This window comes from Dromiciops gliroides, chromosome 3 (assembly GCF_019393635.1).
Source record: "Dromiciops gliroides isolate mDroGli1 chromosome 3, mDroGli1.pri, whole genome shotgun sequence".
Classification (NCBI taxonomy): Eukaryota; Metazoa; Chordata; class Mammalia; order Microbiotheria; family Microbiotheriidae; genus Dromiciops; species Dromiciops gliroides.
In genome coordinates, this window is record NC_057863.1 from 152727043 (window position 1) to 152754455 (window position 27413).

General features: G+C 39.6%; 1 protein-coding gene across 3 annotated transcripts in view; it reads right to left on the reverse strand.

Moving 5' to 3' along the window:
* The window catches only part of SOX21 (SRY-box transcription factor 21), a 25066-nt gene extending 21191 nt beyond the window's left edge, over nucleotides 1-3875 (reverse strand). For 2 of the 3 annotated variants that reach the window (XM_043998107.1, XM_043998108.1), the window contains exon 1: nucleotides 2888-3875. In XM_043998107.1, coding sequence (XP_043854042.1) covers nucleotides 2922-3749 — 828 coding nt within the window. In that variant the 5' untranslated portion in view covers nucleotides 3750-3875 and the 3' untranslated portion in view covers nucleotides 2888-2921. Of the gene's footprint in view, nucleotides 1-2883 lie in introns of all 3 variants that reach the window. The other variant, XM_043998106.1, reaches the window with a different exon arrangement.
* Between the last annotated feature and the right edge of the window lie 23538 nt (nucleotides 3876-27413).

A 27413-nucleotide genomic window follows, 5' to 3' on the forward strand; every position in this document is an offset into this window, starting at 1 on the left:
TCCTCTCCCCCCTCCCCCAACTTTTGCCGTACCCATCTCTTCCCATTCATCATCACTTAGGAGCATATCACCCAGAAAACACTGATCTTTGAGAAAAGAGGGAAGAAGGGAGGAGGGGGGCGGGGGAATCCTCAGGTTGGTTGGGATGGAGCTGGAAGGATCAGGGAGGTAACTAAGATTTAGGGCTGGGGTGATTTCCAGGGAGCAGCAGGAAGTTCCGTGTTGAGAAATGATGGGCTGCTACAAAAGGGAAAGGCGAAGCCTTGAAAGGATTTAATTAACCGTATCAGGGATAATTACCCCTGGACAGTCCAAATTAGTTTTGCATAATCGCTCAGAACCATATGAATTAACTTATAATATTGCAAAGAGCTCAGGGAATAACAGGAGAGGGATTGTTTTAATTAGTGAAACAGGGTCAAACCACCAGAGTCTATTTTGCCATTTCCAAAACTTTCATGATGTAAAAAAAAAAAAAAATCCAGGTTGGGGAATACAAGTTTAAAGACTTAGGTTGAATATAAAGATGAGGTTTCTGGGATGATTGAATATTTAGAGGAGGAAAAGGCCCTGCAATTTAGGGAAAGCAATCTTTGTATGCACAACAACAACAAAAAATGACCCTTGGCTGTTGATTTTTCTCACTCTCCATTTCTTGATCACTTAAAATGTCTTGCCTAAAAAAATAACAATCCTCTATTATTTCAAATCTTTTACCTTTCTGGACTCTGCAGCTTAGAAAATTCACTTTCACTCTTCAACATTTGCCTATAATTCTATTTTAAATGTATTTTTTGGTTGGCAAAATAAAGCTGTAAAAAGGCCAAGAGTTTAATGTTGTAGTTAGTACCCATTACAATTCCAAATAAAACCTTAAAGTGTAAATAAGGAATACACTCAGATACAAGAACAAATTACACTGATTTAAGTAGTGGGGCTCATATGCTAACAAGATAAAGTGGTCAGGCAACTTTCCACTCTTAAAATGTTACTGGAAACCGATGAAATGCTTTGAACGGTCTCAATGTATTCAATGGGCTCTGTTCTACTGGTTCATGAATACCCTTTTTTTTTTAAAGATAATACAACTACTTGGGGTTTTATCTTCTTTCCTATTCACGATTAAAAATGTGATAAATCAGGTTTTTGGCTCTGAATAACAATGGCTTGATTTAGATTTCCTAGTAAATCTATTCAAAAGTGAAACAAAGGCTGCCTTTGGAGGATACCTTACACTTCACCTGGACCAGGCTCGTAAGGGCAATTCAGATAAAAATCTTGTTAGTAACTCAACAAGAAATAGAGGATTTTCTCTTTTCCCTGCTTCAGGCTTTATTTAAACTCTTTGTTCAAAAATGAACAGAGTGGTAGTAGGATTCTAATTTACAGATATAGTTTAGAGTCTAATATTAAATTAGAAGGTCACACAAGAAAACCATTTACACTTAAATGTTAAAACCAATACTTAAGCTTTTTTTTACTTTATATTACATAAAGCCAAAATGAAACTAAATACATGTTAGCCAGCTTCATTCACAAACAGTCAAAATATACACATTACAAAAGTAAACAAAAAACTATAATTGAGGAAGGTTCTTTTCTAAAATGTGTTTTATCATCATCTGCAATTGAATTGCTGGTGTTCTAAAAAATAAGCTAATCAGGTAGGGAACTTCAAAGCACATTGAAACACTTCAAATTTGGCAGATAAAGGCGATTTGAAAATGAGAATAGACATCTGTCAAAACAATGCTATTTGTCAGTTCTGCTAAATAATAAATATATAATTATCACTCAGACAAAAAGTCTGATTTAACCTTACATCAAATTGCGATCCTCAAATGGTCCCGCAATTTTAAAAAATTGACTTTGAAATTCGATCAAAATGCTGGAGTCTAAAACTGACTCAAATTTAGGACAACGTAAATAACACATTCTCGATCAAAGACCTAACGTTTCCATTGACATGTACAAATTTACAGTCTTAAATTGAAACTTAATGGTAATGGAAAAATAAGAGCTGTGCCCCTTCCCACCCAACCCCTTTAAGTTGTGACCGGAGTCCAAAAAAGTGAACTAAAGTCGTACAGTGTGTTAAAAACAGAAAAACAAAAAACAAACAAGCAAACAAAAACCCCAAAGATCCAAGTGACAACTCTCTACCTTACATACTATTTCTTTTTCTGTGTTTCCTGTTCCAATTTGCATAGGACGTGGTAAACAAAGGAAACAGAGATTATTTCATATACAAATGCCAGATTTGTGTCCATCACCTGTCAAGAATGGATCTTGTTTGGGTGTTCTGCTCGTTGGGGGGAAAAGACATTTGCAGAGTTCAGATAGGGAAACAAGGTAGCCCAGAGCAACACAGCTCCGCGAAACAAGTAACAGATGAGTTTTCCCACGTTGGTCAAAAGGCAATTTCGGGTGGAAACTTGAATAGAATGCATGCAGCATTGAGCAGAAGTAATAAAGAAAGGAAGAAAATAGGAAAGAAAGAAAAAAACAAAGGAAAATCAACTTTTAAAGACTGTTTTTCTCAACCCTAATGGGCAATACGCAACAGGTACAGAAGTGCATAGCAGGGCACCACTGATGTTAGGAAAACAACCGCCCCTCAAGAAAAGTTTGCGGTAGAAGTGACGGTCTGAAATGATCTTGTAAACAAACAACCATCCGCACGCTCATACATATTTCACACTCGCGCATCACTTTCATCTTCGACTCGGGTACCTATACATATTATATACGTATATATACAGACAATCACAATAAGGAGGAAACGGGAAGAGGACATAGCTCATACCTATACATATGTACATGCGCGGCTGTATAGCTGAGACCTCATTATTAAAGCCACCCCCTATTTGTACAGATATTTACACACGGTTGTAGCTGCTGCTGCTGCGCCCCGCGCTGGGTCATAAGGCCGCGGCGTAGGCCGCAGGGTAAGGGTCCAGCTGAGGTTTGCCCATGCCAGGCAACAGGATGTAGGCGAGGGGCGGCTGGAGTCCCGGGCTCGGCCAGGCGCTGCAGTTGCACGGTATCATGTAGCCCGGGTTGCCGGGGCTGGGGTGCGAGTGCGTGTGCCCCCCGGCGGCGGCGGCGGCGGCTGCAGCTGCGGCGGCGGCCCCGTGGAAGGCACCGGCGCCCGCCGTCGGGTAGCCCAGCGAGGACGCATAGGGGAGCCCCGAGGAGGACGAGGAGATCTCTGCCATTTTAGAGCCCAGGTCCAGCAGAGAGTAGGGGCTGCTGGCCGCGGCGGCGGCGGCGGCGGCGGCCGCCGCTGCGGACTGAGGAAAGAAAACGCGCGCCGCGGCGGCGGCCGCGGCGGCCGCGGCTTTCTCTGGGTTTGCTAGCAGGGACTCGGGCACCAGCCCGCCCCCGGCGCCCCCGTGCAGGCCGCCCCCCGCCTTCAGCCCGTGGTGCTCCGGGTCCCCCACGCCGCCCAGGCCGTAGGGCACGGGGAAGGCGAACTTGTCCTTCTTGAGCAGGGTCTTGGGCTTCCTGCGCGGCCGGTACTTATAGTCGGGATGCTCCTTCATGTGCATGGCCCGAAGGCGCTTCGCCTCGTCTATGAAGGGGCGCTTCTCCGACTCCGTGAGCAGTTTCCACTCGGCCCCCAGCCGCTTGCTGATCTCCGAGTTGTGCATCTTGGGGTTCTCCTGGGCCATTTTGCGGCGCTGGGCCCGGGACCACACCATGAAGGCGTTCATGGGCCGCTTGACGTGGTCCACCGGTTTGGACATGCTCTCCGCCTGCAGCGGCTGCAGCCCGCAGCCGGCCCCCCCGCACTGCCGGCTGCCGCCGCCGCCGCCGGGTCCCTCGCCCCCTCCGCCTCCGCCCTCGGCCCGGAGAAAATCAATGTTGGCTGCTCGAGGGAAACCAGTCCAGGCGCTGTAGCTGCGGGAAACTTCGTTGACCTCGGCGCTGTGGCTCCCGAGTCCGGGAGGAGAAGGAGGGGAAAAACAGTGGGAGGATGGGTCCCAGACCAGAGACACTGCTCCGCAGTCCCAGCGGTCCCCCTGACTCCGGACCAAGCTGCCTGCAATGTATCCTCCCGGGAGTGATAACTTAGCAGATAGTCCCCCACCCCGGGGTGGTGCAACTTTCGTTTTGCTCTCGCTCGTCGTTTTTCTTCCTTTTTCGCTGGTGTCCGCCGTTGGGCACTGATTTTTTTTCCTCTTTAATCTTTTCTTCCTTGTTTAAAACCAGCCACGAAAGTTGCGCCCTAGAGTGCCCACAAAGTTCAGTGTGGATCCCGGCGGCTGAGAATAGGGAAGTGCCAAAGAGGGGCTTTCTGCTTCGGAAGTGTTGGGGTCTTTCTTGTTGGCTTTCTCATTTGACAGCAGCAGACTGGGATGATGGGCGGGGGGGGGGGCGGTGTGGGTGGGTGGATGTCAAGGGCAGCCCAGCTAGGTGTTGGCTCGCCACTCCAAAGCAGATCTAAGCAATAAGTATACAATTAAAAACAAAATAGTCACGGTCAGCCCTCTTATAGTACACGGGATGGCCAAAAAGGAACCCCGAGATCCAGAACAGTCCCGGGGCAGGCTGGCTGCAAAGTGGAGGGAGCTGTCCGCCTTCACCCCCGCAGCGTACTGCCGAGGCAGCTGCAGCCTCTGTTTCCTGACTTTATGGGAACAGATTGGGGGAGTAAGGAGGAGGAGGAAGGGAGGAAGAAGAGAGCCTCAGGCTAGGGTCTGGGGATCACTCTTTGGTGGGATCTCACAGTAAATTTTCTTCTTTGGGAAAGGCGTCTCTGCTTACTTTCTCTCCGGACATGCTGGCTAGGTTGCTTCGCTTCCCGGAGGTGAGAAGTTGGAGTCAGTCCCCTTCCGTTCCACTCTCACTCTCTCTCCTCCTCGGCTCCCAGTTCCTGCCCAGAACCCGTGCCCCACTTCCCACACGAGAGTGGGGTTTCACGGCTTTTCTGCTCGCTGCTGCTGCTGCTCCTCGTCTTGGAAACACCAACTCCCGGGCTCCCGCAGTTGTCCTGAAGCAGGGCGCGGCGCCCAATCCCGAGGAATCCAAGCTTGGAGTTCCTCCTTTTCCCTCTCTCGCTGCCTCGCCGGGGACTTGCAACAACTAACTTCACCCAAGTTTCCCCTCCACCTCTGCGCCGGCGCCGCCAAAGCCGCTTGACTCTCGGTGGTTCTTCTCCGTGCGTGTCTGTGTGAGGGTGTGCGTGTCTGGGTGAGAGAGTGCGCGCGCGCCCTGGCGAAGTCTCTCTATCTCTCCGGCCTGGGAGCAGCAGAGGAGAGGGGAGGGGGCTGGTGGTGGAGGGGACTTAATTAAAACACTCAACCACCTCAGTTATAAAGTCCGCGCTGGGGATTCCCCCCCTCCCCCACCCGTCCCCCCCACCCCCCTCCGAAGTCGGCTCAGCAGCTTCTCCTTTTAGGTTGTCCCTATTCCCGGTCCCCACGGCCCGCTGGAACAAACTGAAAAGATTTCAGGTAAGTACTGAGCTCCGCGTGCCTATGTGCATTGAGCTGGCTATATGTTTGCATGTACAGTTGTGTGGGTGAGTGTGTGTATATCTGTGTGCATGCCGAGGAGGTGGAGCCCAGAGCTTGGTGAGAAGGAGGCGGGACTAGCGGAGCCCCCACCCGCCCCCACACCCCCCAGGACTTTGAATTAAACAGGATTCCCTCCTCCTCGCACACGCAGTCTCCCCCCCCCCCCCCCCCCGCCAGCTTTTCACTTGAGAGCTGGTTTGAGGGAGTGGAAGGATTTGAGTTCGGCGGTGAGTCTGCGCACTACTTTCCTTTCCCTACAACTGGTGTCAATCCTGCCTGGCTGGAGATCTGGCCAGGGAAGCCTCCGGTTCTTACTGCAATCCTTGCGGCGGCGGCTGCCCCTACCCAGAGGAAAAAGGAAGGCGAGCAAGAAGAGTTGAGAGACTAAGGAACCACTTGGGAGGAGGGTTAGGACAGAGGAATCAAGAGATCCTTGGTTCCCTTGAGAATATTTTTCCCCCAGGCAAGAAAATCATCGTTCTGTTCTCCTTAGGTAATCCAGTGGTTAACGTTTGCAAGATGCTTCTCCCATTTGCTTCCACTTAGGATGCTCCCAGTCAGGGTTATTGGTGTGAAAAATACTTGCTAAAGTGCTCTTGGCAACACTTTCTTCAGCAAACCAGACCAGGCTCAAAGTAGGCATCCTATGCTCACTATAATCACCTCTTTACAAATCCATGTTTGTTTTGTTTTAAACCAAGTCTTTGGGGGCCATGTGCTAGTTAAAGAAAGTACATAACAGACTTGCCGTAATTAACGTAAATGGACAGGTAGACTGTGAACAGAAATCAATAGCAAGGCAGGAATAAGACAGTGTTACGTTTACCTGGGTAGGTCGGGGGGATGTGATGTAAAATAAATCACTTCGTTAGAAGTTTCTGGACTGTTAAACAACACTTAGAAGCTCCTCCACTTTTTTCTTGATCAGTGATAGGATAAAAAAAAATCAAGCAGACTGTTTTTGTTTGCATATTTTCTTCACTTCTTGGTATGCTGCTGCACACTTATAACACGATCTGTTTGAGAGCTTTGTTAACAAGTTGGCCTGTCAGTCAGGGAGAACTTGCTTGCCTTGTTTCCTTGGCACATTGGTTTTGACCTAGCTCTGTGGTATGTGGAAGAAGGAACTCCTATAAACTGTTAACTCTTTAATTTGTTACCATAAGATTTACGTTGTATACAAAAGATTCTTTTATTGTGATTACACACTTAAACAAAACCTAGATCTACTATTCAGACTGATTTAAAGTTGGGCTTGTTTCTGAACTAATTTCAAAGGAGATTAGAATTGTTGCCTTGATTCTAAACTGTCCATTAACTTCTTTCCAGCTGAATTTAGGGAAGGATATCAAGAAAGACTGTCAAGGGTATTTATTCATTCTTTAAAAAGCATATGCTTTATTACATATTTTTAGAATATTTGCATCACTTATGTATTGGTAAAATTATTGGATTGATTTTCTTTAAAGACTAACTCTGTAAAGAATGTTTTAAAATGCTTTCTGTCATTCACAGATTCTGGGTGGAGTGATATTGAGACACCAGCAAGTGTAATTATACAGACTAAGGTATTAGATATACTGTTTGTAATTCCTGGCTTTTTATTTAACTTAACTCATTTAAAGGAATCCTGAGGCAAAATGATATTGTACTTGATTGTACATGAAGTGCTTATGTATATACTTGTCACATATAATGTATGAAAGACTGTTATTCAGTGAATATTATGGTTAAATCTGAAAAGGAAAATCTTATGTTTCAAGTTTAAGATGTGATAAAGGTTGGTTAACCTGAATAATTGTCATGATGAATGAAAATCACTTTTATATGGCCTTCCAATTTAAATGAGGAAGTCTACTTTTAAAATTTATTACAATAGAAAGAAGAAATGTTTATATCGACTGTATATATACTATATATGCAATTACATAAGAAAATATATAAGGTTTTCCTATCAACATATGCTGTGTTAATAGTTCTTGTCTGATACAAGTAAATATGCCCTATTCTTCCCCTCTTTTGATGATACCTGCATATGGAGTTGTGGAGGGTCTGTTTCATAAATAAGAGAATTGTGATTTGTGTATTTCCATTCCCTGCCAAATGTAACACCATAAGCTAGAAAATATACCATAAAACTATATGAAAATTGATGAATAGACAGAGGGAAATGAGAGGACTTGGTAATTTCAGGTCAGGAGAACGTCACTGTTCATCTAGTCCCCTCACAATCAGAAAGAAAGCCAACTAAATATGGTGCAAATTAGAAGAGAATGATTTCCATTTATTGTACTTTACCTCTTTTTGGTTGAATCTGATTGGGCTAGGGCTTTAGTAGAAACCATTTAAAATAAATTCTAGGCTTCTAGTCTATTCTTGTTTTTATGCTACAGCAAGAGAATATTCTTTAACTTCCCATGGTCTAAAGTTTGAATTAAGTAGAAATTCTCTATTAATTGTCTTCCTTGGTATTTGACATAAAGATAAGTTCCAAGGAAAAGGAGACATTCTATTTTGTATGAGTGAATGATGAGTCTCAGAAAAAGTAATAGATACCCCATCTTAAGGTGGATGGTTTTGGTATAGTTAATTCTTGATTCTGAGTCATAATGCAGATCAGCATGCATATGAATGGTGTGGTGTTTGTATTTTTTTTTTAATGGCACAGTGCTTTCCTTGTTGTCAAAGTCCTATTTGAATACTGAACACAGGCTCTGGAAAAAAATCTGCCAATTGATGATGAATTAAAATACGTTTCCTTTGATGCTTGCCCTATAAAAGGCCCCATTTCACTTCCTTAACTTACACCAGGAGGCAGCAGTGAGATTGTTGGGAAGTCAAATGTTTCTTTCACAACAACAATATTTTTTTATAAAGGAATGGGGAGGTGACTGACTCTTAAAGGCTCAGACTTGGTCTAGAGGAAGGGTAATTATTACCTTTCATCTGTCTCAATTCTTGTCCCCTGCCCTAATCTTCTCTACCACCTTCCCACTCCCATCTAGTTGTCAGTGAAATGGTTCTTCTACCATGGAGGGAATAAAACCACAGTAAAGAAAGCAAATTAGTGGAACTTTGGTAGGTAACCAGAGGGAAATAAGGATTGATCAGGCTGGTCTTAGATGCCAAAGGTCACTCCCCTTCAGAGCACAGACAGTCTTAAAGACCCATAACAAGCCATCCTGTGGAAAACTAAGCACTGATTATATTTGGCTAGCAATTCTGGAGTCAACTTCTAAAACATTTATAATGAAATTAAAGGGTTCTCAGGCATTTTACAGACTCTACACAGAAAAACAATGCAACTTGTACGGTCTATTACTATGCAAAGGATGAAATAGTGACTAGCCCTAATTCTAGGCAAAATTGGGAAACAAAGTTTGTTTTGATCCCTTTTATTTTACTAATTCCTTGCACTTGGCCATCTAGTATTTCCTAATTCTGATCCCTTGCTTCAAAGGCTCCACCTCCATCATTCTTACCCCTCCTCATCCCAAACTAGAACATCCAACAAGATCCTGCCTTCCTTTGGCAGTTTCCCATGCTTCTGAACTTTTCCTCTAAACATTACTGTTCTGTAAAGGCAAAACATAATACCTCATCCATTGACTCACATCTTTTCCTTTAACCCTCCTCCCCCACTTCTATGATAACTATTTAATCTGATACATTAATCTATGCTTATGTGAATGGGAGGGTAAATTGCTGCAATCATTGATACCTTCCCCTCCCTTTCCACAATTAATGTGGTGTTTAGAAGTGATTTTCTCCAAAGTACTGATTCTGATGGTAGGAAGGAGGTTAGATAGGAAGAGATAGTACCGTGATGAGCCAATGAAGAGGCATTTTTGAATATGTGTATCCATTTAATAGCACTTAAAGCACGAGTCATGTAGGTTCCTACCTTCTTTTATGCAGGGATATCTTGATGGCAATAGACTTTTAAACTTCTATTTTTCTTAAACCTTGCCAACCTATTGTTCATATTACTATGTTGTTGCATGGATGAATTAAAGAGTTGGTCTGTCTGTCTAAAGATCTTGGACAAATACTATGCATGGAGGGTGAGCTAGACTCAGAATTTAGCATTAAGTGGAGAATGAACTGCAATGTCGTTGGGAAATTGTGTAGGGTTTGTAATTACTCACAGTTTCTCCCTGAAACAAAGACCTTTTTAATAATTGTTTTAACTATATTCTTCTGGTGATAGGAGACATGGAATGCCACAGTCTCCAAAGAATTAAAGTTGAGCATCACCCAAAAAGCAATGGAGAGGTACATGATGGGAAGGAATTATTTATAACATATTTCCAACCAAAAATTAGGCAAGAGACTAGGTGTAAATAATATCAATCAGAGAGAAAGATATGTGACTGGAAAAGAGGGGAGTCAGTTATGTGGTTATATGGAAAAAGTTGAGGGTTAATGGCTAGACAGGTTGTGAGATACCATTGATTTATGCAGTGTCAAACAAATTAGAAGAAAGCACTGCATACATTGGGTGGATTCTCTGTGGAGGAATTCTGGGAGGCCGTGTTAAAATAAAACAAACACAACTCGGTATGGGAGGGCATGGATAGCTTACTATTTGCATCATTGGAGAGAATATTTCCATCTACAAGATCACAGAGCCATCAAATTATTGGAGAAGACAACTTAGCTTTTTTTTTTTTCCTACTCTGGATTACTAGAATTCCATCCAAGGAAATAGTTTGTGTATAAGTTAATAGTCAATGTTTTGTTGTAAAAAAGAGATGAATTTATGATGTATCAAAGCATAATACCCAGGTCAGGGCTACAGACAATAGTTTCATCCTTGTGAAATCACATGGTACCAGAATTATTCAATGTGTGCAATTTAAATAAAAGATTATGAATTACTGAAGGTTTCATATATTAAATTAATTTTATTTGTCCTTATAAAAACAGCATTGCTTAATTAAAATTCCCTGAATCATTGACTATTTCCTTAAAGTTACCATTTAAACTTAAGTTTGAACATCCATTTATGATTATTTGATTGTGATAACTGAATATTGAGCTTATTAGCACACTTTCTGGCACATAGGAAACCCTAAATAAATATTTATTGTACAAGACTTATTACAAATAAATATGCAATACAGAGTTTTTTGCAGTAGCATTTATCATGTATAACAATGTCCTCTCCTCAGCCCACATGAATTCACATTCATTACACAAACACACACACACACACCCCACACATACCCCTTTGTTTTTCCTTTCACCCCAACCCAGTGTCTGACACATTCCCTTTTCCAATTGAACAAACATTTCTTTAAAGCACCTACTATGTACAATAAATTATGGTAGGTTTGGGGGATTCAAAAACAATGAAAAATGATACCTGTCCTCAAGAAACTTACATCCAGTGCAGGGAAGGGGAAAGAATAAGATATGTACACAGATAATAAAAAAGTAATTTGAGAAGAAAAAGCATTAGAAACTGGAGAGTGGTCTCAAGAAATGGCTCCTTAGCTGAACCTCAGAAAGATTAGGTTTCTGAAAGGTGGAGTTGAAGAGGGGTTACATTCCAGGCAAGGAGGTGACTTGTGTGAATGTAGGCAGTTCCACAGAGACACAGTACCCATTCCCAGTCTTCTAATACTCCACCTTCTATACTGAAACCGTGAATTGGGGGTAATGGCTCCATGTAGCTGACCCCTCATAGGATCACAGATTTAGAACAAGAAAGGATCTCAAAGATATTATCAACTGTTTTGTATTAATCTTCCACAGATTGTAAATTGCTACCAGCCACCCCCCCCACACACACACAAAGACACACACAAATGAGCTATAGTTCTGAAAGATCTACTTGCAAATTTTTTCCTTTCCAGCCAATCCCTATACATACAAACTACCTTATATTATGAACAAAAACAAACGTGGTATTTTGACTTTATCATTTGAAGGTTTGTTGGTATCATGAATAACTTGTGTTTTCAGTTCAATTCAACAAACATCAAATGCTTAATTAAGGCTCAAACATTAAGTGTTTATATGTTAAATATGTGGTGGGTGAGATAAAAGTTTAGAAAAAGTGTAGTCCCAGCTCTTATGGAGCTTACAGCCCTGTAGGAAAATGTGACAAATGTACAAATTACTACAATACAAAACAATATCTGATACACGCTTTATAAATGTACAAACAAAATGCTTCAGAGGAGACAAGTTTGACTGACAGAATTGTTTTTGGTTTTGAGTTGTTGTTGGGTTTTTTTTTTGGTGGGGCAATGGGGGTTAAGTGACTTGCCCAGGGTCACACAGCTAGTAAGTGTCAAGTGTCTGAGGCCAGATTTGAACTCAGGTACTCCTGAATCCAGGGCCAGTGCTTTATCCACTGTGCCACCCAGCTGCCCCCTAACTGACAGAATTAAGGAAGACTTCATGGAGGAAGTTGGATGACTGAACCCTTATTGTAAATTATAGCAGAAATGGAAAGATGATACAATCAGATAATTTGAAAATCTGCCACTAGGGAAGAAGTTGAATCCCCATTGTAGGATAGGGATGAGAATAAGGAGGAAGGGTATACTATGTTAACTATGGAAATGTGTAAATTAATGTAATATACTTAGGTAATTCAAACCAGCCAATCCCAAAATGATTTAAATTTTTCCCCAGATTGTAATATATATCTTAGTAGAGGTGATAATTTTTCTTCTTTGGCATGATAACATATTTTTATTAAATACATTATTTTAATATTCTTATTGTCATTGAGTTGTGTCTGACTGTTGGTGACTCCATTTGGGCTTTTCCTGGCAAAGATACTGGAGTAGTTTGCCATTTCCTTCTCTGGTTCATTTTACACATGAGAAAACTGAGGCAATCAGGGTTAAGGGACTTGCTCAGGGTCTCACAGCTAGTAAATGTCTGAGGCCAGATTTGAACTGATGAGTCTTCCTGACTTCAGGCTAGGCACCCTATCTACTCCAACACTGTATAGTTACCATTTTAATATTCTAGCATTATAGTTTGGAATGGAACTAATTTCCTTTCTATAACTAATAAGTCTATAACTAATTTTCCTTTCTTAGCCTGAGTTTAAAGCAGCATGTCCACATTTTACAAGGGTATTAAGCCATTTGGCCCAGAAGGCTTTTTTCCTACTACATTTCAAATGTTAACATTACAGGGAACAAGATATTTTACAATTTTTCCTGATCCACACTTATCTCCCCCTGCAAAGCCTTCATTCTCCATCAAAGTGATCTCCCCCTCTTGCCAACTCTCATAGGACTTTGTAATTAAATGAGTTCTATTTTGTATTATACTTACTTGTATTCATTATCTCTCTTACTAGACTGTAAGCTCCTTGAGGAAAGAACTTCTATTTTATTGTTTTTTGCTTCCCTAGCCCAGACAAAGTTTCATAAGGAGTTGCCATTGAAGGACAATATTCATTTTGATATGTTTAACTAATAAAAATGATAGCTAAGTGCTCTTACATGTATCATTTCATCCTCTCAACAACCCCATGAGGTAGGTGCTATTATTATCCCTCTTTTACAGATAAGGAAACTAAGGCAGAGAAGTTAAATGACTTGTCTAGGGTCATGCAGCTGTTTTGTGAGGCAGGATTCACACTCAGGTCTTCCTCACTTCAAATCCAGCTCTTTCTCCACTCTGGCACCTAGTTGCCTTATAAAAATAATAATGGTGCTTGATAATTATATAGTACTTTAAGTTCTCTAAAGCAGTTTATCTACATCATCTCTTTTGATGCATCAACATTTAGAGGTCTTAATGAAGAAACCAAGGCACAAATGTTAGAAAAGGCAGTCTATTTTGGTCACACATGATTGCACTGTCTGGAAATTCAGAAAGATAAGTGGGAGTCTTTTTTACTTTGTTTTGCTTTTAGGGAGGAAGTAGAAGAAAAGGAAGTTACTTTTATCCTTAATCATCCAAAGGCCTACAAATGTTCCTATTTAAAACTCCTCTGAGCAGTCTGCAGTCTTCAGTTTTATTCAGTTACATATAGTCCACTGACAGCTGTTTTCCAGCCAAACATCAACTCACCTGGCTAGCCAAAGACAGAGTGTGTGGGAGGTGTGCATGGGGGAAAACACATTCAAGTAACTTCAGACGTGAAAGTGAAATAGTTATAAAGACAATAGCAAGGTAATGAGGTATTAAGAGATGGCGGAAAGAGCTCTGGGTCTGGAGTCAGAAGCCCTGGTTTCACATCCTGCCTCTGTCACTTGCTAATTTTATGGCCATGGGCAAGTCATGAAGCTTCTCTGGATCTCAACCCCCTCCACTTTAAAATGTGGCAAATGGATTAAAATATCCTACCCATGTCTAAGTTTATAATGTTATGGTTTTGGTTTTTTTTTTTAGTGAGGCAATTGGGGTTAAGTGACTTGTCCAGGGTCACACAGCTAGTAAGTGTTAAGTGTCTGAGGCCGGATTTGAACTCAGGTACTCCTGACTCCAGGGCCAGTGCTCTATCCACTGCACTATCTAGCTTCCACCATCTTATGATTTTTAACGAGTTTTCATTTATTCATCAATAAACCATTTGGCCAGAACCCTCCCCTCATTCAGCTAGAGCAGATCTACTCTGACCTTATACAGCACACTACTCAGCACATAATAGGTCAGTGCCTATTTGTGGGACAAATTAATTGAATTATAACCATAGAATGGTCTATGTTAGGCATCTGGGATTTGCTATCATTAAGACCATGGTTCTGACTCTAAAAGGTATATTTGTTTTTTTCATTACTGAAGTAGAACATTGCCTTCATGTAGACACTGGGTAAAACACCTCCTGAGAGAGCAAACATCATAATTCCTTCTAATTTTTGTTACTTGGAAATAATAATAATAAGGTGGCAAGTCAGAGAGATAAAGGTATGAGAAGAATGGTGGTTAGTTTGATAGCAATCTGCACCTAATCATTTCAAGCGACTGAAAAGCTGACTCATGACCTCAGTGGACTTATCACCACACTGTATTTATAGACTGGCATTGTGTTTTTAATGCTTTGTTTGTGCAGTAAAGCGTTTCCATACACTAACTTCCTAGTTGACATTTTCCTTTGTTCAGGTATCAGCCACCAATTTCACATCACATTCACTAGTCAAAAGTTGCCAGGCACTCACTGTAGTATCTTAGGCATGTTTGCAGGAAACTTTGCTGTGTTTTTCAATAGTATTCTATGCTTATGAGTGTTCATTATCTTAAGCCACACTACTATAAGCACAGCTGTTGTAAACAAACAAGATTCTGTATTTTCTTGGATGTATGTAGTAGAGGCAAATGTGCTTTCTTCATTTTCTTGGAAAAAAGTACATCAGTATGTCACACATATTACTTTTTCATGAAAGGCCTTCCTTTAAGAATTAAAACACTTAGTCTCAAGCAGAGTCTGGCAGTTATTCAATCAGCAGAAAGAATACCTCCATAATTTACTTTTTTTTATACTTTATAATTGACTAAGATTGTGCCTTCATTGCCAAAGTAAAATGGAGAGTGGAGATCATTCAGACCAAACAAAATCTTACTACTGAGGAGAAAAAATATTCTTTGATTTGGCTAACTCAGAATGCATGTTTTACTTACTGATCTATGTAGTCTCAATATTCTATTTCCTGGCCAAAGACTTAGTGTAAAAATAAATATATTTTGAAGAATCATTGGTTTATTTAGCTAATTTTAATATTGTCTGGGTCTATACAAGCACTTGAGTTAAAGGATTTAGGTAATTATTCAGATAATTCAACTTTTACCTCAACCATCAAGATATTCTGAGCAAAAACTACTTTTGGGGGATCTGAATCATCTGAACCAATCACCTCAATCTTCTGATTCAGTTTAGTAACAAGAGAGTTGACAATAATGAAATTTTAAGCTTTGAAGCTTTAAAAAGTTTCTGCAAAATATTAAGAGATGATAGGCAATAAATACTAATTTTATAACAAGAATTTGTTAGAAATTTAATCTGCCTATTTTAGTGTTTTTTAAATTAAAGTTTTATTTTTTAAATTAACAGGAATCAAGAGATCAAAGAAAGGAAATGTACAAAAATATTTACTGAAGTTCTCTTTGAGATAGCAGAGAATTGGAAACTGAAGGGATGTTCATCAATTGAGGAATGGCTGAACAAGTTGTGGCTTATGGATGTGATTAAGTATTATTTTGCTATATGAAATGATGAAGGAGATGGTTTCAGAAACAAAACCAAACCAAACCTGGGAAGACTTGTGTGAACTGATGTAAAAGTGAAGTGAACAGAGCCAGGAGAACAATCTATAAAGCAACAGCAGTATTGCAAAAAAAAAATAAACAGATTTGAGACTTCCTAACTCTGATCAACACAATGACCAACTTCAAATCCAAAGGACTCATGATGAAAAAATACCATCCACCCCTACATGGAGAATTAATGGATACAAAGGACAGATTGAGCCAACTTTCCCTCCCTCCTTCTTTCCTTCCTTCCTTCCTGATGTGAATAATTTGGAAATTTCTTTTGCATGACTATACATATATGTAATGGGTTTTCTTTTTCTTATTTTTTCAGTGGGTAGGAGAAGAGGTTAGAGGAAGGAGATAATTTGAAAAATAAAAATAAAATTGAAAAAAAACAGGTATCTATTTTCTCTCCTTCCCAATCTTCTACCCCATTGGGGGAAAATTCATTGCAACAAATATGTATTATCAAGTAAAACAAGTTCTTGCAGAGGCCATGTCCAAAAATGTGTCTCATTCTGCACCCCAAATCCATCATCTCATGGGGTCAGGAGGTAGATACCATGCTGCATCAATGGTCCTCTGGAATGATAGATAGTCATTGCATTGATCAGAGGTTGTTTTCTTTTTAATTTAATCTCTTTGGAATGAAGTTTTGTGATTTAAAAGAAACTGGCCTTTGGGAAAAAGAATCATGATGTGGGAGAATTTTGTATGCTCACTGGATATGTTCTAAAGACCTTCTGTGTTCTATTTCAGTGTTTTTTTGCTAATGAGCAAAAGCTTAAGTTTCTTAAGAACTCTGGCAATACTGAACAGCCAGCACTGAGAAACATTCAGGCCGCTATCCAAGGACCCTACTGGTGCTAATATTAGTAGTTTTCCATAGCTTTTAGCATTTAGGAACAGTTTCTACCCTTTCCCACCTTTGTAATTCCCCTCAAATATTTAAAAATACAGAAAAGTTTAGAATCTTTAATTGGATACAAACACATGAAATGCTGTCCTAAAGAGCATATCCCTTCCCACCCCCAACACATGCATATAAACAATTGTTTTATATTGGCATTAAGAGAATATGGATGAGTACTTGGAATGTTCTATACAAGCAAGCCACCACATTTTGGACCAAACTCTGTGCTACTGGCTTGAGTAACTATGCATACATGGTTCCCTCTGTCATCTATAGTCCTGAGTCACCAACTGTGCTGTTGGCACAAAGAGTGATTGTTCTTGGACCTCCTAACCTTTTTCTCCTAGTACCTTATAGGTATAGTTCACTAATGTAGGAGTGGCAGCACCAGCATCAGCCAACAACAAGCATTTATTAGGCTCTGACTTTGTATCAGGCACTACTAAGTACTAGAGATAGAAAGAAAGACAAAAAAAATGATTCCTGCCATCAAGGAGTTCACATCCTAATGGGGGAGAGAAAATTCTAACAACTACATACTTACAGGATATAAATATCAAAGGGAAGGTACTGGCAGTGCTGTTGGGGCTTGGGGAAAGAGAGAAAGGGTTCTTACAGAAAGTCAAATTTCAGCTGTCTTGAAAGAAACCAGAGAATCCAGAAGGTAGAGGTAAAGAGGGAGAGCATTCTAGGCATAGAAGATAGTCAGTGAAAAGGCATGGCGTCAGGAGATGGATTGCTATATTTGAGGAACAGAATGAAGTCTAGCATCAATAGATTATAGAGTACAGTCAGGGAAGTAAGGTGAAAGAAGACTGAAAAGGTAGTCTGGGTGAGATCATGAAGGGTTTTAAAAGGAAACAAAGGATTTTTTTTTTCAGGGCAAGGAAGGTTAAGTGACTTGCCCAGGGTCACACAGCTAGTAAATGTCAAGTGTTTGAGGCCGGATTTGAACTTAGGTCCTCCTGAATCCAGGGCTGGTGCTTTATACACTGTGACACCTAGCTGCCCCGGAAACAAAGACTTTTATACTTGATCCTGGAGGCAATAGGGGGTTACAGGAGTTTTTTCTAAAGGGATTGGCATTCATGGTCAAACCTGTAGATTAGAAAGATCACTTAAGTAGCTGAGCAGAGGTTGGGCCAGGATGGAGAGAAACTTGAGGCAAGGAGACCAACCATCAGGCTATTGCAATAGTCCAAAATGTGAGATGATGAGAGCCCATACTAGGGTGGAGTTTGTGCAAATGGAAAGAAGATAGCACATGAGAGACAATGTGAAGGTAGAAACATCAAGACTTAGCAGCAAATTGGATATGTGAAGTGAGTGTGAGTTGAGCAGTTGAGGCTGACACATAGGTCATATGCCTGGGTTATTAGGAAGATGGGGAAGTTTGGAAGAGAAGAGGGATTGGGTTTTATGGGGGGGCGGGGCTAATGGTAAAGACTAAGTTCTGTTTTGGATATACTGAGTTTGAGATGGCTATAGGATATCCAGTTCAAGATGTCCAAAAGCAATTGGTGATGTGAGGCTGGTAGTCAGGAGAACCAATAAGGGAGGATAAATAGATCTGAGAATCATGCATATCAAGATGATAATTGATTTTATGGAATCTGATGAGATCACCAAGTGAGATAGTATAGAGGGAGAAGAGAAGACAACCTAGTTCAGAGCCTTGGGGATGCCCACAGTTAATAGACATGACCCAGATGAATTATTTCCCTCAAAAATAATTTATCAGGGGGCAGCTAGGTGGTGCAGTGGCTAAAGCACCAGCCCTGGATTCAGGAGGACCTGAGTTCAAATCCGGCCTCAGACACTTGACACTTACTAGCTGTGTGACCCTGGGCAAGTCACTTAACCCTCATTGCCCTGCAAAACCCCCAAAACAAAACAAAACAAAATTTAAATTTAAAAATAATTTATCAGATTTCTGTGGCCCCCATTACCATGGAATCTTTCTCACAGTAACATGATCCACCAAAAGATTATTCACTCATATAGAGATTAAAGTGCAGTTACTGAAGCAAAATACAAAAGTAAAAGGGAAGGGGCAGCTAGATGGCTCAGTGGATAGAGCACCGGTCCTGGAGTCCAGAGTACCTGAGTTCAAATCTGGCCTCAGACACTTAACACTTACTAGCTGTGTGACCCTGGGCAAGTCACTTAACCCCAATTGCCTCACTAAAAAAAAAAAAAAAAAAGTAAAAGGGAAAAAGTCAGGAGTCTTCAACAGCCTGCTCTTGGACAGGACCTGAAATTTTATCTCTTCTCACCCTTTTCTTCTATTCCTGGTTTTCCACAGGTGAAAACATAACCTTTTTGGGGGGAGATGGGGAGTGCTTTCAGCTTCCTGATTTCAGTATCACTAGGGCAAGTGGATTGGAATCACCTTATCGAGACCTTGCTCTCTCCTTCCCTCACCTAGCCATACTGAATGATGGGGTCTGATACCTGTAGGGGCTGCTGAGTATCCCTTTTTCTCCTAGTATAGCTGCTACATCATATCCCTGCCTCCGTCTCCCAATGAGTGGATGCATCCTCAGGATTTCTCACAAAGCATAATATCCCTCTTTGCTCCACTGTCATACAGGGTGACCTTAAAATGACCTCAAGCCACTCCATCTATACTAAATACCCAGGAGGCACCCCAATACCTGTTCTTTCCATTATCCCCCCAAGAAATTGCATGGGAAAGACAACAGCTACTGACTGGAGTAGAAGCTGCTTCAAATGGAGATTATACTGAAATGAATAGTCTTAGAAGACTTTCTGTTAAAATTTGAACATGATGTTATTTTTGAATGTGTGGCTTGTAGTTCTGTCTAGAGGTGATATGATTTGGCTGACAAGATTCCTTTCATTCATATATTTTTTTTCAATTTTGGGGGCATTACTAGCATCAAAAAACATTTGGCTGGATGATTCCAGCAACATGTACTCCAAATGCCTAAAGAGTTCAACTGAGTGTCAATATAAAAATATAATTTGGGGTCCACAAAGTTCATAGGATATTACTTTTATACTTTGATGGCTTCTTGACTCCATTGGTGTGCATACGGCTCCATTCACTGGTGAAGATTGTGATCCTTCCACAACTTTACATTCTATGTATTATTAGTTTATGTTTTTCCATCAGTTTCCCACTTAAGTGTCCAACACAATGCATTGGAGAACTTTGCATAGTTCTTTTAATATCTCATAATACCAGTGTATCATTGAACCTGTACTACCTTTCTCACCATCTCTCATTCCCACTCTATAACTATCTCATTTCCTTTTCTGGTTATACATATTCCCTATACTTGATATTTTTTATGTCACTCCTCATGCTCATATCATTGCTAGTAATATGCTGAAACCTACATACAGTTCATGTATCTTTTCATTTTCATTAGAATATTTGCAAGGTTTTTTGTTTTTTAGATCATGTTGTCCCATATAGTATCATAAGAATTTTGATGATGAAGAAATGGGCTTTTGTAGCTGTGAGCAATTTAGGATCATTGAAAGTACTGTGTGATTTCTCAAATGCAACCAGTCTGATCTCTTCCCTCAGAATTCTTAGCTCATTTTATTGTCATTAAGCACCTCATAATGCCTATGCAAGACAAATTATCTTATTGGATTGATTTAACAGGTTGCTTGCTCATCCAAGTGCATGTCACAGTCTAAGTAAAGGAAGCCAGGAATTCAAAGAGATGGGGGTTGAGTAGGAAGAATGCTTTAGGTATGAGAAATAGCCAGTACCAAGGCACAGATAAAATGCTGTGCTTTGCAAATCTTAAAGTGATAAATAAATGCTATCTATTATTATGTTGACATCTTCCCAGTAGCCCATTCCTTTCCATTCTTTTGAAATAGTCTCCTTTTTAAGATAATTTGAGAATGAATCAGTGAGTTCCTTAATATCATAGCTCCTCCATCATGAATGTCTTCTGTGTATGTTTAACCAAATCCAGTTAACTTTCCAGCTTCATCTTCTCAAATGCTATAGCCACTATTTATTCACAAAATATACTCATGAGGCACTGAGATGATTGGGTCCAAATGAATTAATTTTGCACGCATTGCTGATGAAAAAGTATCACTATAGGAATGTCAGAAGGTTTGTTTAATTGCATATCTGTTGTCTGCCTTCTAGTTTTACCTACAGATGTCCTCAGGATAACCTGTCTTAACTTTATTTCATTCCAAACTTGTTTTCTCCTCCCTTTATTGAAATGTTATCTTTTTTGGGGGGTGTGGGCAATGAGGGTTAAGTGACTTGACCAGGGTCACACAGCTAGTAAGTGTCAAGTGTCTGAGAGCAGATTTGAACTCAGGTCCTCCTGAATCCAGGGCTGGTGCTTTATCCACTGTACTACCTAGCTGCCCCCCTCCTCTCTTTATTTTAAAAAAAATTTTTTTTGAAGTAATACTGCTCACAGTCTCCCATCCTTCTCTTCTGTCATGATTTGCAAAGGACTTTTAAGTACACTAAATTAAATGTGTCCCTGACTACTATTTCCCTGATTAGCAAGAAGATTATGAATTTACATTTTTTTTTCATGGTTTTCTGGTCCTCTTGGCTTTCTTGTGGCTATTTTTTTTCTTTCTTTTTTTTTTTAATGGGGCAATGGGGTTAAGTGACTTGCCCAGGGTCACACAGCCAGTAAGTGTCAAGTGTCTGAGGCCGGATTTGAACTCAGGAACTCCTGAATCCAGGGCCGGTGCTTTATCCACTGCGCCACCTAGCCGCCCCTCTTGTGGCTATTTTAACTTCTTAAAGAAATGGTATTAGGGTAACCTTTAGTTGACAGTTTATTCAAGTATGGGCTAGGGACTATGCAATCCCTGGAACTCCCTTTCATATTTGTATCTTCTTTTAATTTGGAATTTTCTTTGACTTTTGCATGAACTATTTGATGATCTGACCATGTAGTCAGTTAATTTTGAAATTATTGTTTCATCTGTAACGAGTGGCTTTCTATCTGTTAAATATAGTGTATTTCACGTTTCTTCTGTTGTTATTTGGTGATCACCATGTACAGAACTCTCCACTTTTTTTTGGAAGAAAATATTAATTATATAAAGACAGAAGATGTCTGTGTATTCTTTAAGCCATTGACTTTTTTTCAGGTCTTGAATGCAAACCATATTTTCCAACTTTGTTTCCTCCAGCCTTGCCCTTTGTTTGATTTCATATTGAAATCCATTATCAAAGTATGTTAACATAAGTTTTATGATCTTGTTAAATCCTGCACAGGGCTTTTCTGCTTTTCCATCTTCTACAAAGAATATTGGTGTCTGAATCGCAATGATATTCCTTTTGGCCATTTACTTATGCACTTTATGATCAAAACATGGTCAAATGATGGAGTACCCAAAGAAATAGTGTTTCTTGTTGCCTATGGGCGTAGAATTAGACCATCTCCACTGATTTCTTTATTCACTTTATGGAGGAGACCCTCTGAGCCATCTTTCCATTAAGTTTATGTCTTCTACTTTAAGTCAAAATTGTCAATAAGGATGTGCTTCAGTTTCTTGGGTCATGTGTTAACTTATTGATTATTGGATAAAGATCACATTTTAAGATCGCAATTAGGTTTATATTTGTAGGCTACATACTGTTTAATTATTGGCCTGCTGCCCCTTTTCACACTACTCTCTTCATCACTGAAGAAGTGGAAGGGCCATTTTACAAAGACTAACGGTCAGTTTATTTCATGGGTTGCTATATACCCCCCCCAAATCACCTGGGTATAAACTATAAATAAACATATCAATCATAACCAGAAATTTTGAAACTAACAACACTTAGCCATACTGGTCTTTTGATAGCAGACCTATAGTCAGTTCTGTACTCAAAGCTTTTCTAATGTGGTGGTTTGTGTTCCATTGATAGGGATTTTCAGAACCCAGGATCATGTCCACACCAAGAATGAGATGTAAACATTGGACTTACAAAAGCCAAGGACATTATAATCAACTAAATAAAAAGCAAGGCATTGACATTACAATAAACAGGACAAACTTCTGTACAATGTTAGTGTTCAAATACTCTTAAAAATACCTTTCTTGGGGCAGCTAGGTGGTACATGACCCAATCTTCTAAATTCGAATCAGTTTCTTATCTATCTTAGAAATGAGATCTTTATCAAAGAAACTTACCACAAAGGTTTTTCTCATTTAATTGTTCCCTTCCAATTTTAAATGTATTGGTTTTATTTGTGCAAAACTTTAGAAAAACTATATAATAAAAATTGTTCATTTTCTTTTCCATGATCCTCTGTATGCCTTTTTCATTCATGAATTCTTCTCCTATTCATTAATCTGAAAGGTAAAACCTTTGTGGTAAAAAACTGGAAGTTTTAGCTGAATCATTTGAGAGTTGAGTGCATGCTACTGAAGCAGCTTTTTAAGGACCTCCCTTTTGGCGATGAACTTCCGGCATGCAAGCTTAAAACTGAGGAAGGAACGGAAGTTCGAGCTCTCTGGCTTTTCAACTTAGCCGTGGTGGCGCACATGTTTAGTGTTTGGCTTTTGGGTATGCTGGTTCTTGGCCTGGCAGGCAGGCAGTTTGGGATTCGGTGAGTTTTATAAAGGAATATAGACTAAGCTTAGATCTAAGATTATTCATTTGTATTTCTATTTTCCTATTTCCCTAATTGGTATCACCTTTTGTTGTCTAATTAATTCCCAAGCAATAAAAATGAATCCCTGATTAAAGCTCAGAGGCTTCTTTTTCTTAGTGGTATGGGAGATATATGAGGGAAAAGTTAAAGGGGGAGTTTAATGCTCGTATATCCAATTTTAAATCTCACACCTTCCTTACTTTTCTAATTTGTTTATGATATTACCTTTTATATTTGTCATGTATCCATTTGGAGCTTTTCATGCTATATGTTATGAGATGTTGGCCTAAACTGAATTTTTTTCAGATTGCCTTCCAGTTTTCTCAATAGTTTTTGTGGAATAATATGTCCTTACCCCAGGACCTGGGGTCTTTGGGTCTACTAAATAATAGGCTACTAGACTTAGACAGAATGCTGTTGATAAATTATTAGATACTTTTAGGATTTACTCTGTGGTGGGGCTTCTCTTTTCTGCTCTCCATTACTTAGTCATGAGCTTTCCTTATTAGTCTTTATTTAGAGAAAATCCCTTATGAAAAATACTGTTCTTGATGCTTCTGTAAAGATGGATTCATTCATCAACTTGCCATTTGGAATCCTACTAAAAAAATAAAATTATGGTACCTGTCACAAGCAGAATCTATCAACTAAAATGTTAAGTAGTAATAAATTTGTTTTTGTTTAATTATACACATTTTATAGAGAAGCAACCTATCATGGTACACAAAGAGTTGGCCTCAAAGTCAGAAAGACCTGGATTCAAGACCTGCCTCGGAGACATACTGGCTACATGACCATGGGTTAGTTACCATCAATGAATGCCTCTGTCAACTTTCTAAGGTAATAAATTGAAGAGCAGCTGCCAATTTTTATTGATAAAGGAGATTTCCTTATTTGTAATTACCAATATCAGTGAAGGGCTGCTAGATAAAGAAGTAGATAGAGTGCCAGACCTGGAATCAGGAAGACTTATCTTCCTCAGTTCAAATCTGGCCTCGGACACTTACTAGCTGTGTGACTCTGGGCAAGTTACTTAACCCTGTTTGCCTCAGTTCCTCATCTGTAAAATGGGTTGAAGGAGGAGATAGTAAACTCCTCTAGTATCTTTACCAAGAGAACTCTTAAGCGTGTTCACAAAGACTTGGACACAGCAAAAGCATATCAGTGAAATCACAGGTCTGGTTCCTTGACCAAAAAAACCCCAAACCCAACACTATAGGAAGTTTCACAGAATACTTGAATATAAATTCTTCATTTTAAGAGATTTTTAAAAATAAAGTAAAAGATAGTATATTGCAATTCAACTTTATGTATATTTGAAAATCAGACCCTGCCCTCAAGGAGCTTACATTCTAATGGGGGAAGATTACTCATAAAAGGAAGCTGAAAAGGGGATGGGGACTGGTGAAAGGTACCTAGCTTTAGGGTTTGGTAAAGAAAATTCTGAATGAAGTCTGGGAAGGAAATTTCCTATGTGTGAATTTCCCTGCAGGAGAGAGTTTCCAGGACCAAAAAGGTACTGGGGCATGGTAAAGTCCAAAGTACACTCTAGGGAGGGGGGTGGGAACCTTCACATTAAGAGGTTTTTTTTTGTTATTATTGTTGTTTTAATAAAGTAAAAGATACTCAGTATATTGCAAGTCAACTTTAGTTATATTTAGTTAAAATCTGTTCATGGCCAACTCACCAGTGAAGAAAGAGGTAATTTTACCAGGACTGGTTTGGGCATTGGGGAAATCCAGGCGGTGTGGATAGAGTACCAGGTCTATCCTGGTTTTGAACCTGAGTTCAAATATGACTTCAGACACTTATTGTGTGACTGGTCAAATCACTTAACCCTGTTTGCTTCAGTTTACTCATCTGTCAAATGAGCTGGAGAAGGAAATGGCAAACCACTCCAGTATCTTTGCCAAGAAAACTCTAAATGGGATCATGAAGAGTCAGATATAACAGAAAACTGAACAATAAGTGCAAAAATGAGGTGTGGTTACAGGATGACCCTGTAACCCCTGCTACCAGGGAGACTGAGACTGGGGGGAGGGTCACTTGAGTTTATGAGTATTGAGCTGCAGGGGGATAAACTGATAGGCTAAGTACCCCTAAGTCCAGTACCAATATGGTGAACCTATTGGAAGTAAGGTTGACTTTTGGGGGAGATGGGGAGATCAGGCTCTCTAAGGAGGTCAAATCAGCACTAGAAATGGAACAGATTCAAGGTCCCATGGTGATCAGCAGTGAGGCTAGGACCTATGAATAGCCCCTGCACTCCCAGCCTTAGTGAGATAAGATGACCTATGCAAACACACACACACACACACACACACACACACACCCACAAACTTGGTGAGGTAACTACCTTAGCATAGTAAGTATAATCCTTTCTTGGGTAGTCTAGAGTTATTGTTGGTTAAAGCTGTTTAGAACTGTGGTCTTCAAGCTTTTTTTTAATCATATATCTCTATCAGTAAAAGATTTTTGGCCACACCCTCAGTATATGTATATTTACTTATTACATCATGGATGCTATGACACATAAAATGCAAATTAAATAGATGAGATAAAGGTAAAATGATTTCATTTATTAATGGTACAAAGGTGAAATAAATAATAGTTAAATATTTTGTTTTTATTTATCATTAAAAAATAATGCCTTTTTCTTTTGCTAAATGACTAGTAATTATTAAATATAATAATTTTCAATGAGAGCAATGTGATTGAACATGCTTCATTGTATTTAAGGAAAAACCATCCCAAACTTTTGTATATTCTGGGGGGATAGGGTAGACTTGTGAATCAAAATTGTTAATCATTGTTAGCAATAAACTCTCCAGCTAATTTGATCAATGACTCTAGCAAACCAGATAATTTTTTTATGATGCCTTTTATTATAAGATACACAATATAACAAAAAGTAGGTAATAATTATCAGGGGAAACAGACTTTCAGAAGTAACCATGTATCAATGTGTCTTCATCGCAACCACACTTAATCTCAGCTCTTCAAGGCATTTAAGCCTAATTGTAACCTAAGAACCACCACTACCTCCCTCCCCCAACAAAAGGACATCTTCAACTAGGTAACTAGTCACATGTTTAGGAACTGAGATTGCCTCCTCTCCATTCTCTAGCAAATGAGAGGAGTTATTAAGAATTTCTAGCACTGGCCCTGGATTCAGGAGGACCTGAGTTCAAATTCAGCCTCAGACACTTGACACTAGCTGTGTGACCCTGGGCAAGTCACTTAACCCCAACTGCCTCACCAAAAAAAAAAAAATTTCCAAAGCTGATCGGCTAATTACCAGCTACAGTCTTCTGGCCTATCAGAGATCATTCATTTTGGGTAAAGGAAAGATCTGTGTCCACTGGATAGGTTTCACCATGAAACTTTTTTAGTTCCAATTGATCAAAGAATAGTAATTTTATAATTGTGATTAGAGTTAGAAGATGTTTAATTACATTTCTTCTAAATCTACCTTCCTTTCATCATCTCAAAACAGTAAGAAATACACTAAACAAAGTGAGAGAACAAGAAAAACAACAACAATAAAACAAATGTGTAAATCCAACAAATTCTCCACCAGGAAAATCCTCAGGAAAACTCACAAACTGAAAATATGAATAATCAACCTTAAAGTGGCCTCAGTGAAATTAATAAATACTAGAGAACAAAAGAAAGAGATGTGAAAATTCCAGAAGAGAAGAATAATAGTGGAATAAAAACAATGAGACCTGACCTGCCATCCCTCAATGATAAATGACAAAACTACAGGAACATCTAACCTGGTTTATGAGATGAATAAATGAGATAATGGAAGAAATAAGAACAGAAATTATAGCTTTTTAAAAGTATTTTAAAAGAGAATAGATTGTTTAGAACAAAAATTAGAGATTTTCTCTATGACAATGAATTTACTGAAAAAGAAAGTGGCAGATTTGGAACTAAAAAATGAAGAGATTCAAAAAAAGACTATCCAATATTTAAATGAACCAAATTTAATAACCCTATCTAACAAGATCAATCCGTTTAGCTACTCAGGGGCACATTTTACATTTAACTTACCCTAGAGATTGAGGTAGGGAGAAAAAGTGGTCAATATCAGAACAAAAATCAACTTAGTGTTAGATCTTCTATGAC